Source organism: Oryx dammah, unplaced genomic scaffold (genome assembly GCF_014754425.2).
Source record: "Oryx dammah isolate SB20612 unplaced genomic scaffold, SCBI_Odam_1.1 HiC_scaffold_26, whole genome shotgun sequence".
In the NCBI taxonomy this organism is placed as follows: domain Eukaryota; kingdom Metazoa; phylum Chordata; class Mammalia; order Artiodactyla; family Bovidae; genus Oryx; species Oryx dammah.
Window position 1 is genome coordinate 44,623,255 of NW_024070210.1, and position 16,459 is coordinate 44,639,713.

A 16,459-nucleotide genomic window follows, 5' to 3' on the forward strand; every position below is an offset into this window, starting at 1 on the left:
CTGGCACGGGCCCACCCAGCTGTGCCCTCGACCTATGCAGGATCAGGCCTCACAACACAGAGCCAGGGCTGGGAGCGAAGCCGGAGGGCCTGTGGGGGCATGGAGGCTGCACCTGGTCCTAGGCTGGGCACCGCTGTGGTGAGGCCAGGAGGGGTCCTAGGCTGTGTCCTACCCAGATTTTCCTTCTGGCCAAAGAATGTCAGTAGTGATGTTTAGGCCACAGAAGAAATCCTCCCCCAACTGCTGTGCTTGTGGACACAGCCTTGAGGCCTCTCTCTGCCCTTTTGTATCACACCCAGGCCACCTGTCAGAGCCTACACTTGCCCTGTAACTGTGTAGCTGGGGTCTGCCCAAGGTGGGGTCTGGCCCAGGAGGGACCTCAGCGGTGTTGTCAGGGAGAACATGGTAGGCTCCTTGAACTGAAGTGTTTACCAGCCAATGTGAGGGCCGTGTTGGGGCACTTCTGGATGTACAGAGTGAATCTTGTTTCTGTCCCAAGCCTGGGCATGAGAGCTGCCCCACTGGCCAGCAGATGAGGAAAGGTCTGCTCCTGCTTTAGGCAGCAGGAACTAGGGGTCCCTGTCACTAGGCAAGGAGATGCAATCCCATGTGACTGCATACCACTATTCCTCTTGGGCAGGGAAACTTCCCAGATGGGCTAATCTCTAGATAGCATCTCAGTCAATTGGGACAATCACATATTCCATTTAAAAAGCATCAGGTTATGGTGGCTCTAACAACCTAAAAAGTCCTGCCGCCTCCTTGCTGCCCACCCACGTCCCTTCTGACCAATATCACAAGAATATAAAGCATGTCAGTACTGTGAGGTGTGGTTGAGCCATTGGTTTCCTTCCTTCTGAGCAGGAACCAGACCTTCTGAGATAAAAACACCCAGCCATAGGGGGAAATGCAAAGAGGCAGCAAATTTTAAAATGTAAGATGGCTTTGTTCAGATCGAATTTGCCCAATATTTCATGTTCTTGATGCAAATGAATGACAATTATTTTCTACAAAGATCTGACATTTTTTGTGTGTGGGATTTGTCTCCTAAGATCAATAGACAAAGGATTTTTAGTCTAGCAATTTTAATTCCTTCTCCAAAATGCTACCTTCACAACAAACTTCACAGAACAGAGTTCAAAGCCAGGGCATTTGGAAGTCATATCTTCAGTCTATGAGTTTCAGAAGAAAAAGTGCAGAAGCCCCTTTCCGAGGTAAATGAGCCAGGACCCAGTGGGAGAACTACACCGCACACCTCCCAGGCCTGCCATCACCTCCCCCAAACTTCCCAGTCCTCTGTGAACTGACTCTGCAAGGACTGAACACTGGTGCGGATGGGGCACGGCACGTAGTGTGATAATCTGAAGAACCGCTTCCTGGTCACGGGGCCACAGGACTGACGTACTGAGCCAAAAAACACATCCTCCACATCTGCTCAGCGCTCTCTCCCCTAAACCGTAGGTACCAGAGCTGAGAAATGAACAGGTGTACAAAATTAACAATTGTTCCCATCGGTTGTTCTGGAGGCATTGTTATAAGACTGAATGTCTCAGTCACATGAAAATTTCACGTGTTGAAGTCTTAACCTGGAAGTGGGGCCTTAGGGAGGTAAAGAGGTTTAGATGAAGATGGGGTCCCTTGATGGGCTTAGCATCCTTGTAAGAAGAGGAAAGAGAATAGAGCTTGGCTTTTCTCTGCCCTGTGAGGACACAGCAGGAAGGCAGCTGTCTGCAAGCTAGCATCTTGAGAACTCAACTGTGCTGGCATCTTGATCATGAACTTCCAGACTCTAGGACTGTGAGAAAATAGACTTCTGTTGTTAAGCCACCTGGCCTGTGGTATTTTGTTATGACAACTGGAATTGACTAAGACACACATTGTTAGTACAAAGCTTTAACAGCAAGGAGATTTTGCATTTCACAGAAACATTGTTAACATGTGACTGTCCTCGTTACACGGATATTGCTGAGGATAACCACATATCTCACACCAAAACATAGCATTTGTTGCCTAACACACATATACAGAAACTTATCTTGTGTCCATAAAATGACGAAATTGGTCACAAAACTTACATGGAAGCCTATTTCCAGAGAGGAAGCCAGTACCATTGGTGTTTCATTCAGGCACGTGTCAGGAGGTAAGACACATCTAGAGCCTTTAAGGTTCTTCAAGATCTGTGCCCTTCCCCAAACACATTTTCTGACCTCACCCACCACTTCTCCATTTGCTCACTCGTCTTTGCACTTACCAACCTTTTGGCTATTTTTCCAATAACTCTTCCTGCCCGAGGGCCTTTGTACCTGCTGTTCCCTCTACTTGGAATATTCCAACTCCAGATATAGACACAATTTCACTTCCTTATTGAATTAGAAAGGCTTTCTCTGAATGCCTGATACAAAAGGCACAGCCTGTCCTCACCTATTCTGCTATATTTTCCTTTTTAAAATTTTCAGCCATGTCCCATGGCACGTGGGATCTTAGCTTCCTGACCAGAGACTGAGCCCACACTCCCTGCACTGGAAGTGTGGAGTCTTAACCATTGGACTACCAGAGAAGCCCCTATCTTCCTGCTTTGTAAAAAATAATTTTTATTTTTATTTTGAGCTGTGCTCAGCCTCTGTTGCTGTGCAGGCTTTTCTCTAGCTGTGGTGAGCAAGGGCTGCTCTCTAGTTGCAGTGTGCAGGCTTCTCAGTGAGGTGGCTTCTCTTGGTGAGGAACACAAGCTCTAGGGTGTGTGGGCTTCAGTAGCTGTGGTACTCGGGCTCAGTGGTTGTGCTTCCTGGACTCTACAGCAGACTCAACAGTTGTGGTCCATGGGCTTAGTTGTTCCGCAGCATGTGGGATCCTCCCTGACCAGGGATCGAACTTGCGTCTCCTGCATTGGCAAGCGGATTCTTTACCACTGAGCCACCAGGGAAGCCCCCTATTTTCATTCTTAATGGTTACTGCCAGCTGCCAGAGCCTATAACTTTTACTGTGTCTCCTCTCCTCCATTTTCTCTCCCTGATCAAAAGCTTCACGAAGGCCTGATTTTGTTTTGTTTACTGATGTTTTTCCAGAGCCTACAACAGTGTCTGGCAGAGAGCAGGCTTTCAGTAAAAATCTGTTGAATAAAAGGAAACCACACAGAGGCTGTGCTGTTGCAAGGGGAAGAAGCTTTACTCTTTGAAGGTAACCCATGGAAACCCCGATCTTCCTTGTTCCTGTTAAACTAGTCTCCCTAGTAGGTCCAGTGTGCCTGGTGCTAAAATGCGAAAGCGGGGTAACCCTGAGAGCTTCTGCTGATGATCCTCCCAGCACAGGATGGGGGAAACAAACACGTATCTTACGCTGATCACTGATCTCTCGTTGCCCACTGCTGCAATCTGTACATTGCCCAGATGTAGGATGGCCGCCAGGACCTTAAAAACGTCCATCTGAAAATCTTCCTTGAAACCTGAAAACAAAATTTTTCCCAAATTAGGAATACTCCATTTCTTCTCTTGCATAATCACTAGTAAGATAAGCACGTGAATTCTTTCAGGACCCTCTAATACCATCAGTGCCAAGCGATGGGACAGGGTACAAGGGAGTGGACCCCAGGGAGAATCTGGCTCACCAGTCTGTCTCTCTAGTTTGACATGTGCAGACTCACAATGTTAACTGTTCAGCCCACCAGGCTTCCCCCCTGCGGTGGCTGCTAGGAAGTTCAACTCAGAAATTAATATCTGAGTAACCATTTCATGTCAGGTTCCTGGGAGAATTGGCTCTCATTCATTCTGTATGTTGTGCTTACTTTTTTAAATAAGTAAATAAATTTTTATAGTTTTTTTTAATGTGGACCATTTTTTAAGAAGTCTTTATTGACTTTATTACAATATTTCTTCTATTTTATGTTTTTGTGTGTTTTTTGGCTGCAAGATATGTAGGATCTTAGCTACCCAACCAAACTTGCACCTTCTGCTTTGGAAGGCAAACTCTTAACCACTGGACTGCCAAGGAAGTCCCTGCTGTGCTTTTTTTTATTTTTTATTTTTTTTTCTTCTTTTTTGTTCACAAGCTCCCCAAATGCTTTTTATGGTGGTGCTGGAAGGGCTCCATTTGCCCCTCCAGTTCTGTACCCTGCTCTCTGACCCAGGGGGCTGGCCTGTTTGGACCAAGGTGATGGGTTTTCATGCCCTGTGATTGGGTCTGGCCCATGGGTACCCTGTCAGGAGACCAGAGAACAGGAGGAGAAGGTATTGGGTACATCTCCCCATCTCTTTCCTTGAGGTTGCCTCAGGCTGGCTGTGCAGGAGGTATCTATTCCAGGTCTGGTGCTGACTTTTCCCGACCTTCCTTTCAGGCTCAAGTAACACCCCTGTGCCCAAACAGAAAGAATTGCTATTTCCCGGCCACTACTGCTCCCTGCAGTCCTCTCAGCCCCACACAATTTGCAATTTGTAGTTGCTCCCTTGGTAAATAAACTCTCCTCCTTTTATCTTATTTGAATGTGCCCCACGTTCCTTGCATGGGACCCTGACCAATATAGGTGGAATATCACTTGTGATTGAAAAGAGTTGCCTGCCACATCAGCAAACAATGGAAGCTGTGGCCATCAAGCTCTCAGCCACTATCACTGCCCCCAGGGGTGCACCCTGAGGGGACTCAGGATGGAGAAAAGCAGAATACTGGTCCTAGGTAGCTAAGGTGCCTATCAAAGGAATGATTTCACTGAGCCCAGACTTTTGCATCTTCCCATGTATAGGATAGAAAAGCGCTAAATTCCTTAATTTGAGATACCTGGTTTTCTTTAACTAACAGTAATATTTTGATGTTCTGACTACCTGGTCTTTGCTGCAAGACTCCTATATATCCTGGCTCCTCCCTTACCTCTTCAGAGCAGTCCCTCAGAGTTGTCTGAGAGGCTGCATCCCGGGCTCAAGCCCTGTTTTGTCTACTGAGTAAAACATAATTTTCAGTTTTCAGGTTGTGCATTTTTTTTTCAGCCAACAGGAGACCCTCACTTCCTCCAGCAAAAAAGCAGCAGGCCCTAAATGCCCAGAAAGAGCCATTGTGGTCACTGCTGCTTCTGACTTGAAGATACCTGGAATATCTCAATAGCAGCTAGGTCACGTTTCAAAAGAATTTCAAAACCTGGAGAGTCTTCTCTCCTTCAAAGATCACACAAAATCAAAGTCACATATGATTTTATTTGCTGTATGACTCAGGGAACTCAAACTGGGGCTCTGTAACAACCTAGAGGTATGGGAAAGGGTGGGGGGTGGGAGAGAGGGGACATATATACACCTATGGGTGATCCATGTTGATAATGTATGGCAGAAACCAAATCAATATTCTAAAGCCATTATCCTTCAATTAAAAATAAATAATTTTTTTTTAAAGTCAGATATGATTTCAAACCAAAATTACATAGATGCCTCCAGTTCAACCAGAGTCCAGACATTTGCAGTCACTCCATTTCAAGCTAACATTTCCATTTGAAGGACAGCAGATTCTAAAAGAAATAACCTCCAGGGCATCACCATGATAAATGACAGGTAAGTGACAAGGAAAAGCAACTAAAAATGCAAACTTTGAGAATCTGCTCTGGCACTCCCACTCTGTGCATAATCCATGACTAAGCCCATGCCTTCCAGAACTGACAAAACTGAAATAACTCCAAAGCAATGACTCAAAGAAAGAACTTAAGACCTCAGTTAAGTAATTCTCTTCAATGAGATAAAATCCTTGCAAAAGCACTGATGGCTTGAAGTGGGTTTCAACAAAAAACACAGTGGTCAAGTTCCTTGAACCTGAGGTCCAGGAAAGATCTGTTTCCAGAGTTTTCTTTCTGACAGAGATCTTAATGGTCAGGCAGAGATCAAAGGATGAATTAAATGAGAGTAAGCAGAAGAACAAAGGAAGCTCTTGATCAAAATGCACCCCATTCTGCTTCCTCAGGGGGTAACTCTTGGTCTGCTAAGGTCCCTGTGATATTGTGATTTGTATTAAGAAATATATAAATTGGCCTTCATCTAGTTTCTGGCACAGAACTTCAAAAAGCCTGGGAACTTCCTAAGTGGTGAGAGAGACTTTTGTCTTTTGGTAATGAGGCAATTTTGGAATGCCCCCTGGGTCATGTGTGGATGGGGGCTGGTTGCCAGGGGAAGCAACCCTGCAATGGAGAGTGGGAACTTTCAGTCTCACCCCTCAACCTTCGGGGAGCAGAGAGGCACTGCAAGTTGGACTCACTGTCAATGGCCAATGATTTAATCGGTGTACATGTACTGAAGTCTCCATAAACCCCAAAAGGGCAAGGTTTGGAGAGCCCTGGAGTGGACCCATGGGACTGAGGAGAGTGACACACTCAGCACAGAAGTTTTTGCTCCTTCCCACATACTTGCTCCTATGTATCTGTTCCAATGGGCTTTTCTTGAGCTTTATATTCTTTCATAATAAACTGGTGATCTACTAAGTAAAATGTTTCCCTGAGTTCTGTGAGCTGCTTCAGCAAATTGGTTGAATTCAAGGAGGTGGTTAAGGGAACCTCTGATTTACAGCCCTTCCGTCAGGAGCACCAGGAACAACCTGGACTGGAGGCTGTCACCTGACAGGGCCGGGGGTCCAGCCATGTGGGACTGAGCCCTCAACCTGTGAGACCGAATGCTTTCTCCAGGTAGACAATGTCAGCACTGAGCTGCACTATAGGAACCCAGCTGGTGTCCAGGGAACAGCGCGATATGGGAGACCCCTGTCCCAGCAACATACTGGAATTGGGTACCAGAACCATTTTAGTACCTCAGAAGCAGAGCCAGAAGAGAAAGAGCGTGAAACTGCATCAGGCACTATCCTGAATACTTTCCACACCTCACCTCATCTAATCCTTACAACTATATAAAGTACTAGTATTTTTTTAGGCTCCAAAATCACTGCACATGGTGACTGCAGCCATGAAATTAAAAGACGCTTGCTCCTTGGAAGAAAATTTATGACCAACCTAGACAGCATATTAAAAAGCAGAGATATTACTTTACCAACAAAGGTCTGTCTAGTTAAAGCTATAGTTTTTCCAGTAGTCATGTATGGATGTGAGAGTTGGACTGTGAAGAAAGCTGAGTGCCGAAGAATTGATGCTTTTGAACTGTGGTGTTGGAGAAGACTCTTGAGAGTCCCCTGGACTGCAAGGAGATCCAACCAGTCCATCCTAAAGGAAATCAGTCTTGAATATTCACTGGTGGACTGATGTTGAAGCTGAAACTCCAATACTTTGGCCACCTATATCGAAAAACCAACTCATTGGAAAAGACCCTGATGTTGGAAAAGATTGAAGGTGGGAGGAAAAGGGGACAACAGAAGATGAGATGGTTGGATGGCATCACCGACATGACGGACATGAGTTTGAGTAGGCTCCAGGAGTTGGTGATGGACAGGGAACCCCGGCCTGCTGCAGTTCATGGGGTCACAAAGAGTCTGACACAACTGAGCAACTGAACTATTCCCATTTTACAGAGCGGGAAACTAAAGCACAGAAAGTCTAGCGAACTTGCCAAGGTCACAATCACATTGCATGTGTCATAGCTAAGCAATTTAGTGCCAGCGACCGCTGCAGTGTATGAAAAGACCCATGGAATCACAAAGCTGCCCTAGGTCACCCCAGGGTATCTAAACGTGATGCTCTCCTGACAACCCCACAACAGGCAAAGAAGTGTGAGCAGACTCCAGAGGTCTGTTTACTGGGTATGCTGTGAAGTGGATCTGGGTACTGAGCTGGATGACCTCAGTGCTAACCTTGCCTGTCTCTCCAAACCGTCTCCATAACAAATCACAGCAATGGACAAATCAACCAGCAAGTACCTATTTAGCAATGACATTTTAAGAAAGGTATCTGCCCAAATGTGTTATAAGCCTATGTATGATTCACATTGGGTAGTCTGTTCATGAGGGAATCAACATCTAAGACAGAAAACACTGAGACACAAACAAGAGGACACAACCCATGGGCTAAGCGGTGTACACGAGATATTCACATTGTTGGAGATGTGCTGTTGGACAGAACTTTCCTTAAGGATGAAATGTTCTTTATCTGCGCTGAACTACATGGCAGCTATTAGCTACATATGGTTATGAGCACTTGAAACACGCCTAGTGCAACTGAGGAACTGAATTTTAAAATTTATCTCATTTTAACTAACACAGACAATCATCTGTGGCTAGTGGTTACTGTGTTGGACAAGGAAGGTTCACAGACCATGAAATTGACACACAGCATGAGATTATTGGCTGTGGGGGTCACAGGATGATGGCAATCTCAAAGTTACAGTAAGTCCCATATGTGAATCCACTCTACAGCAGGAAACAGGTCTCCAAAGACTGCTGAAACTTCTTTGCCTGGTCAGGGGCCCTCAGGAGATGTCCATGTTTTAGATACACTGGGGCTGAAGCTAGGCTCATGAATCCACCCACAAGTCCTTTCACAGATTTCAATAAAAGTCAAAGGAACCCATCAACTATGCTCACTCTATCACCTGGGACAAGGTTCAACAAATGTTTTCTTACTAGGCTTTGCAGGCCATAGAGGTTGTCACAAGAACTCAACTCTAGCATCATAGCATGAAAACAGCCATAGATCATAGTTAAAAGAATGTCTCTGTGTTCCAATAAAACTTTATTTATAAAAAAAGGCTACAATCTGCCAATGATCTAATGTATGTGATAAACCGGAAAAAAATCGCTGCTGCTACTTCCAATAATTAGGGAGGGTTTCCTGGAGGAGGGGATGGTTTTGCTCAAAGGATGCTTAGGGCTTGGATGACAGGGTATAGTTCCTAGAGACAGAAAGCAGGCAGGAACATTTAGCAAGTATCTGCTGTGTGCTCAGCCTGGTGCTGCGTGCATTTCCCTACCAGTTGTCATGAGTGTCCTGTGGGTAAGGAATACAGCCCTTCTACAGATCACGAGACTGAGTCTTAGAGAGGGTACCCTCCAGAGTCCTGCCAGCTTGGCTTTTAATTCTTATTTGATTGCAAAGCATCCTCTTTTTGCCTGCATCATTTCACTGTGAGGTGACACATTATAGAGGTGGGAAGGAAGGATAGGTCCCCTGGAAGCTCTGCCAGAGCGAGGCTGCCTGTCCCCTCGTCGTGCTGCCTCTCAAAGAAGCATGTTACACAGAGATTGAAATCATGATTATTATTTTAAGAAAATGTTCATAAGTACCAAAACTGCTTATCACAGTATTAGACACTGTCTAAACTGCCCTTCTTAAAGCGGTCACTTTTAAGATTTTTTTTTCATGTGGATGATTTTATTGAATTTGGGTAAGGACCCAAAGGGTAAGGACCAAGTCTTTATTGACTATGTTGCAATACTGCTTCCATTTTATATTTTGTTTTTTTGGCTGTGAGGAAAGTGGGATCTTAACTCCTCAACCAGGGATTGAACCCTCATTCTCTGCATTGGCAGGCAGTCTTAATCACTGGACCGCCAGGGGAATCCTAAAACAGTTTTGAAGGAGCAGAATTGGATGGAAATTGTGCTTAGGAAACCATCTTGTGTTCATTCTCAGTTACACAACTGTGCTCATCTTGCCTATTACTCTGATATATTTAACCTCAAGTTCTTTGCCTTTTGCATTCAAATATCATCAACTAGGCCACAACAATGAAAACAGCTAGGGCTAATAAGAGATAAATATTTTCTGTAAGATGTAAAAATGGTCTGTAGTCTCACATTGATCAGAAGCTTTGACTGGCAGTTTTGTATGTATGTCTAGACTAATACAAAATGGGAAAGTGAATGGCTATTTTTATAAATATCACTTGTAGTCTTTTCAAACTTGAGCTCCATGTGGGAAAGGCAAGGTGGGAAAAAACTGAAGAGTACCTACTTCACCTGGGTCAGCATCCTAGCAATTAAAGATCAGGTTTTCTGTACACAAATGAGATGTCTAAAGACCCTGAGTATAAATGCCAGTTCTGCTCTTTACTAGCCACCCCAACCTTGGGTAAATCACTTACTATCTCCATGCCTCAGTTTTCCTATTGTAAATGCAAAAAAAAAAGAAAGCATCTACCTCATAAGGTGGTTATAAGGTTTAAATGAATTAATACAGGTAACAAAGTATTTAGAACGGTGCTTGGTGCATAGTGAACTCCATATAGGTGTCCCTTATTTTTCCATGATCATCAGGATACCTGTCAAGGCCAAGTAGGCTCAACATCACACCTCTAAACTGACTCAGACCTTTCCTTTCACCTGTCTTCTCTGTAGTCAGCCTGGAGAGCTTATGAGCATCCGCAGGGTTTATGGCTCATGCTTCTCACAGCAAGCCAGTGAGCCTGAGTGCAAAGGAGTTGATTTCTAGATCTGTCAAGGGAAACGCACAATCTAGATCATCTGGCCTCTAAATATGGTTTTTGATTGACTCATCCTAAAATTGGGCTTCCCTGGTGGTGGCTCAGATGGTAAAAGAATCAACCTGCAAAGCAGGCAACCTGAGTTTGATCCCTGGGATGGGAAGACCCCCCGGAGAAAGGAATGGCAACCCATTCCAGTTGCCTGGAGAATCCCATGGACACAGGAGCCTGGTGGGCTATAGTCCATGGGGTCACAAAGAGTTGGGCACAACTGAGCAACTAACACAACAACAACATCCTAAACTTAGAATAGATCAGATGTCTTCAAAACACACGCATGCTGGGCATGCCTGCGTTCTTAGAGAAGACGGCCATGCCTGGCACAGATGTTTTCGCTCACCCAGCAGTGTGAAGGTCTTCTGAGTCTCTATCATGTCGGCTCTGTCATTCACACCCTCAAGGACCGTACTGCCCCCCATTCGCGTATAATTAAATTCTTCTGCACTCCCTGAAATCAAAAGATCATAATGTTCGTGACACAAGAAGGTGAACATACATGTTTATCAGAAGCAAGAAGAGCAGTTCACACTTAATGTGCTATATTAAGCACTTCACAAGTGTTTTTCCACTGACTCCTTAGAATTCTACATTGCTGACTCAGAAGTTGAGGCTCAGAAAAGTGAAATGGCCCGCTCACAGTCAAACAGTGACTGTGGCAGAGCAAGAAGTAAAATGCAGGCCTGACTCCAGAGCACATGGTTTTTGTTCCCATAGCTAACAATTTCATATAGCTTTACTGAGGTTCATTGAATGTAGAAAAACTTGTAGAAAACTTGATGAGTTTTGATATATGTATACTGTTATAAAAACATCACCATGGTCAAGGTAATAACCTGCTGCTGCTGCTGGTAAGTCGCTTAGTCATGTTTGACTCTGTGTGACCCCATAGATGGCAGCCCAGATGTACACCTAAATAATAGTAAGTGACACTTCAGAAAGCCCTTCCACATTCACTATTTGCATTCTGTTTGGCAGATAAGGCATGGATACTATCAATATATAACATCCGAAGAAACTTAGATTCTACAAGTGCAAGCAAATTCTTCAGGATTAGGGAGTGTGCATTCAACTCCAATACACTAGACAATTCTATCTACCAACCCAGCCCGGGTGACCAAGACAGGAGAGCTGAGGTACCACAGGAGCTGGGCTGTTTGCACTAAAGGAAAAGTGGCTCATTAATTATGATTACAATTAATAATGATTTTGAATCTTCAAGGATGTTCAAATTATGATGTAGATACTCTGTCTTAGGGAAAATATGTCATACCTTAGAAAAATGACCATCCAAGGAAATTCAGATAAAAAATAAAATTTGAGGACTTAGATCAGTAAGTCCCAGTGGTCAGAAGCCTTCTTCAGGTGATTCTAGATGGATGATCTCCATTGGTCTGGAGCTTTGAAAAGAACCCTGGAGTTGAAGGGTACCTGATTCCTGGACCAACCTGCCCCTAACTAATCAATCTTCTTAGTTAAATCCATCAGTTCCACTCTTGGAACTGAAGGACCTTATGTTTTTGGACAGAATACTTTTTAAAAGTGATGTTATTATAAGAAGAAGAGATTAACCTAGAATTTAAATTCTCACACAAAAAAGAGACTCTTCTACACAACATGCATTACGTACCTAATTTAAGATGTTTAAATTCCGACTGCTGGGCGGATGCACAAAGCTGATAGAAAATGTGGTAATTTCGTTCATTTTCTGACTGTAAAATAAAGAGGAATCCTGAAATCACACCAGACCTTTACAAATGAAAATGTGAGGTTTTCCATAAGAGGGTCTTAGATGGCTAATCTGATCACACGGATATGGACATCTACCTGTGTTTTTGCTGTGATCCAACCTGGTGGTCCAAGATCGCCTTCCAAATAACCACCTCAGAGAAAATTATATTAAACGAAAACATTCTATGAAACGGGAATAATGTAATTTGTACTAGCTGAAATTTTAAAGAAACTCCTTGCAATACAAGGCTTACTTTCTCTCCTTCTGCGTCAAAATGAAGACAATTTTCTCCATTTTATGGACAGAAGAATCTTTCTCTTAAACCCCACCTCACTAGCTCTGATCCCATTCTCTTCCTAATACAAAAAAAAAACTAACAACTTGGTCTATTTTAAGTAGTTTTTGTGTTCTAGAAAGACAAATGATCTTTAAATGCTAAGAATTTTTAAAGTGCCTAAAATTGAAAGTCATAAACTTTCCCCTTGATTGTGAAATTCTACTGATACTGTACTTACCATGAATTTTCATTTTTAAGAAACAGAAAAAAATAACACACATTGCAAATGAAAGAGGAAAATTCTACTTCAAGTCACCAAACAACATAGGTTGTCTAATGAATACATAAATGTGAGCCACACTATAAAAGTCGGGAAAAAGGAAATTTAACTAATATTTTTATCCTTACTTGAAAGACAACTCTGGATTTCTCCAGCAGGTAAGTTCTCATGTTCGCTCCTATAATTTGATTTCTCTCATCAAAACTAATTTCTGTGTATTTCCCAAACCGACTGCTGTTGTCATTGCGGGTGGTCTTGGCATTTCCAACAGCCTACAAAACACAGCAACAACATTAAAAAACCTCTGCATCCATATTCATGGAGCAGTTATAGTAAAATCCAATCCTGTATGCTAGGGGAAGATCTGATTAGAGAGGGAGGCTGGAAGGCAGGGGCTCGCAAAGAATGAAACATATCCTTAGCTCTCCTCAATCTTACTTCAAGGCTCTCCTCAATCTTACTGGTAGACACTGAGCAGGATCAGGGAAAGCATGGGTTCTGATGTTTCATGGCCTCAGGTTCATTTTTACTATCTGTGTGATGCTAGCAAGCATCTTTCTGAGTCTCAATTTCTCTATCTGTAATATAAGGATGCATCTTACAGAGTTGGGAGGATTAAATGAGATAGTATCAATATAAAGTGTCTCAACTCATCTATGCCTAAAATATTGGAGATGCTTAAAGTCCACTTCCTTCATCCAACCTTTATTTTTGTCCTTATCACTTCCCTACTCAAACTTTCTACTCAACCAAAACACAGCCCTCTCCCATCCTTCCCACACTGAGCATGACTGTTGCTTTTTACTTCTACTCTTGACTTCTGTCTCTCCTCTTGCCCTCTTCCTTCCTGGGCACCCTCCATATCGAAGTACCTTTCCTATGCACAAATACTGCGCTCCTGTCCAGGTCATTATACTTTCAGACAACATATGTTCACTCAGCACCTGCCATGGGCCACAAGCTCGGTAGGTGAAGATGAACCAAGTAAATATGGTCCCTCCTTCATGGAGCTTATAACTGCAGGTGAGACCAACCCTAAAGAAACAGCCACACAATGTTATCCTGGGGGCACTTAACAGCGTAGTGTTTCTTGACAACCTTTTTATAGCTATCTTGGGTTGTGATTTATCTTTCTATTTAAGTTTAAAATATGCTATGTTAGAGGAGTCTTAAAACTTGGGGATTGGACCTTAATCTTTTCCTTACTTCCTGTATTATCAGGCATAGGGACTTGAACAAAATAGGTGGTCTGATAAATATTCATTGAGGATTTTGATTCGAGAGAGCAGAAAGAAAATGTTTAAGAATCTAACAGTCTTAACTATTTGCTACACTTCCAAATAAATCCAAATCAATTCATTTCCCTCTCCCCTGAGCTGTCAGATGCTCTTTCTTCCTTGAGGGCTGTCTCCTTACTCCTTGGTGCCATCACAGGTGGCCTTGCCCATATGTCTGCCCAAGTCAGTGGTGTGCTAATGAGTCAGTCTTGGGGAAGGGAGGAGGAAGAGCCTGGATATGTGACATTTGCCAGTTTGAAAGGTGTAACTACTTCCACCACGACTGATTTCAAACTACCAAGGCTTTAACAAAAACTTGCAAAAAAATTCCTGAATATTTAAAAATCAACTTATGAAAGTTGGTGTTGGTTGGCTAGAGAACACTGCTGGTCTCGGTGTACCAGTTGTGTCTGTGGTTGAGGAAATTTCCCTGGGATATAAATGTAAACAGGGGACTCCTAAAATCCTGATGGTAGAACTTCTAGCCCAGTAGGTAGAGCAGAGACGCTTTGGAACCAGCAATCCGTGCTCCAGTCTCCTACAAATCCCACCAGGGAACAGACTTCCTGGCTCTTTCCTGCCCTTACTTCTTTGGTCTTTAAAGGACCACATACAGGCATACCTTGAAGATACTATGGGTTTGGTTCCAGACCACTGCAATAAAGCAAATGTCACAATAAAAGTCACATGAATTTTCTGGTTTCCCAGTGCAGATAAAAGTTATGTTTGCACTATATAGTGTATTAACTGTGAAATAGCATTGTATCTAAAAAACAATGTACACACCTTTAATAAAAATTTTTTTTTTGCTAAAAAAAATGCTAACCATCATTTGACCCTTTAACAAGCCATAACCTTTTTGCTGGTGGAGGGTTTGAAACACCGTGAGAGTTATCAAAACATGACTTAGAGACAAAAAATAAGCAAAGGCTGTTGGAAAAATGAGCTGATAGACTTGCTTGACAGAGCTGCCATAAATCTTCAGTTAGTTTTAAAAAAAAAAAACAAACAAAAATAAATATCTGTAAAGCACAATCAAGCAAAGCATGATAAAACAAGGTCCACCTATATACATGAACCAGCCCACCTCTCCATATACACGCCTCTGCCCCCGCGCCCCATCCCCACAGGGTACCCACCTCAGTTATGGGGTTTGATGCTAGGACCTTGTCTTCCACGTGAGCGTTACTGCTGGACTTGCTGACGGTGGCAAAGTACCTCATGGCATAGCGAGCAGACACTGTCTTTCCAGCACCCGACTCCCCACTTACAATTATTGACTGGTTTTTATTGTTTCTAAGGCAAACAAAAGGATTTTTTAAAAAATTCTTTTAAAATGTTCATTTATTCCCATTAAAAAGGCAATATACACACACTATTAAAAGTGCAGATAAGTCAGAAGAAAGGACCTGGTTTTATCATGCTAAAGTAACTTTTTTAACATGCCAGTGAATTTCCTTCTAGTCTTTTTCTCTGTGATCCTGCTGAACACACAACTCTGTCTCCTGCTGTGTCCCCTGTATTGAGAGTTCCCAAGGGCAATCCCAGACCAGTGATCCACTAGGAGGACTCACAGGTCTCAGCACACGTTTGTACTCATGGTTAAGACTTACTACTCCAGAAGGAGACAGAGCAAATCAGCGAGGGTCAGTGGCACATGGGCCAATCCAGAGGAGGCCAGGTGTGAACTTCTAAGAGTCCTCTCCCGGGGGGTCAGGCAGGATGCACTTACTTCCTCCAGCAATGAACTATGACAATACATGGGAAACACTGTTTACCCAGGACGCTCAATAGAGACCCAGTGTCCAGGGTTTTTATTGGGGGCTAGTCACACAGGTATCTTCTCCAATCACATACCAAAATTCCAGATGCCCAGAAGGAAAGTGGATGTTCAGCCCAAACCACCTTGTTCACACAAACAGTTTAGGTATAGTGAGCCACTCATAATTGTTACTCAGCAATTAGGAAATTCTATGAACCCTCCTGAAATCCAAGCTCCCAGAGGCTCACCATGGGCCAAACTTGTACCTAAGTCTCTAAGGACAGCAGTCTCGGGCCTATGTCACCTCCTTTTTCCTTTCATTTAAATATAAAAACATTTTTAAGACATTATTTGAGAGCAATTACTTGAGATGTGCCTGGAAACGTGTGCTCCATAAGCCAACATACTCTGTTATATAACATGGAGATCTTTAAAAAATGCACTGAACTTTTCATGTCATAAGATGATGATGGTAGAAACTTATTACAGTGCCATCCTAGCACCACTTGTGTGTCAGGTCCTTGGTGAATAATTTACAAGGATTCTCATTTAAACCTCACAAAAGTCCTAAACCACATACTGTATATCCATTTTACAGATGAATATAACAGTGACTTGGTGATGCACAGAACACACAGCCTCCCTGGGAACTCTGGAGAGGACATTAGAGAGACAGTCCCTGGTTCCACAGAGGACGCTAAGATGCTGAGGACATGAATGACACCCTGGGGTTACTGAAGCCAGCTCTCCTGATT

General features: G+C 43.3%; 1 protein-coding gene across 1 annotated transcript in view; it reads right to left on the minus strand.

Moving 5' to 3' along the window:
• MYO5C (myosin VC) overlaps nt 1-16,459 on the minus strand; it is a 100,742-nt gene that overhangs the window by 75,840 nt on the left and 8,443 nt on the right. The window contains exons 5-9 of the mRNA XM_040227605.1: nt 15,082-15,238; nt 12,794-12,937; nt 12,007-12,088; nt 10,720-10,827; nt 3,333-3,439 (exon numbers count right to left, since the gene is read on the minus strand). Of these exons, the coding sequence (XP_040083539.1) occupies nt 3,333-3,439; nt 10,720-10,827; nt 12,007-12,088; nt 12,794-12,937; nt 15,082-15,238 (598 nt within the window). The remainder of the gene's footprint in view (nt 1-3,332; nt 3,440-10,719; nt 10,828-12,006; nt 12,089-12,793; nt 12,938-15,081; nt 15,239-16,459) is intronic.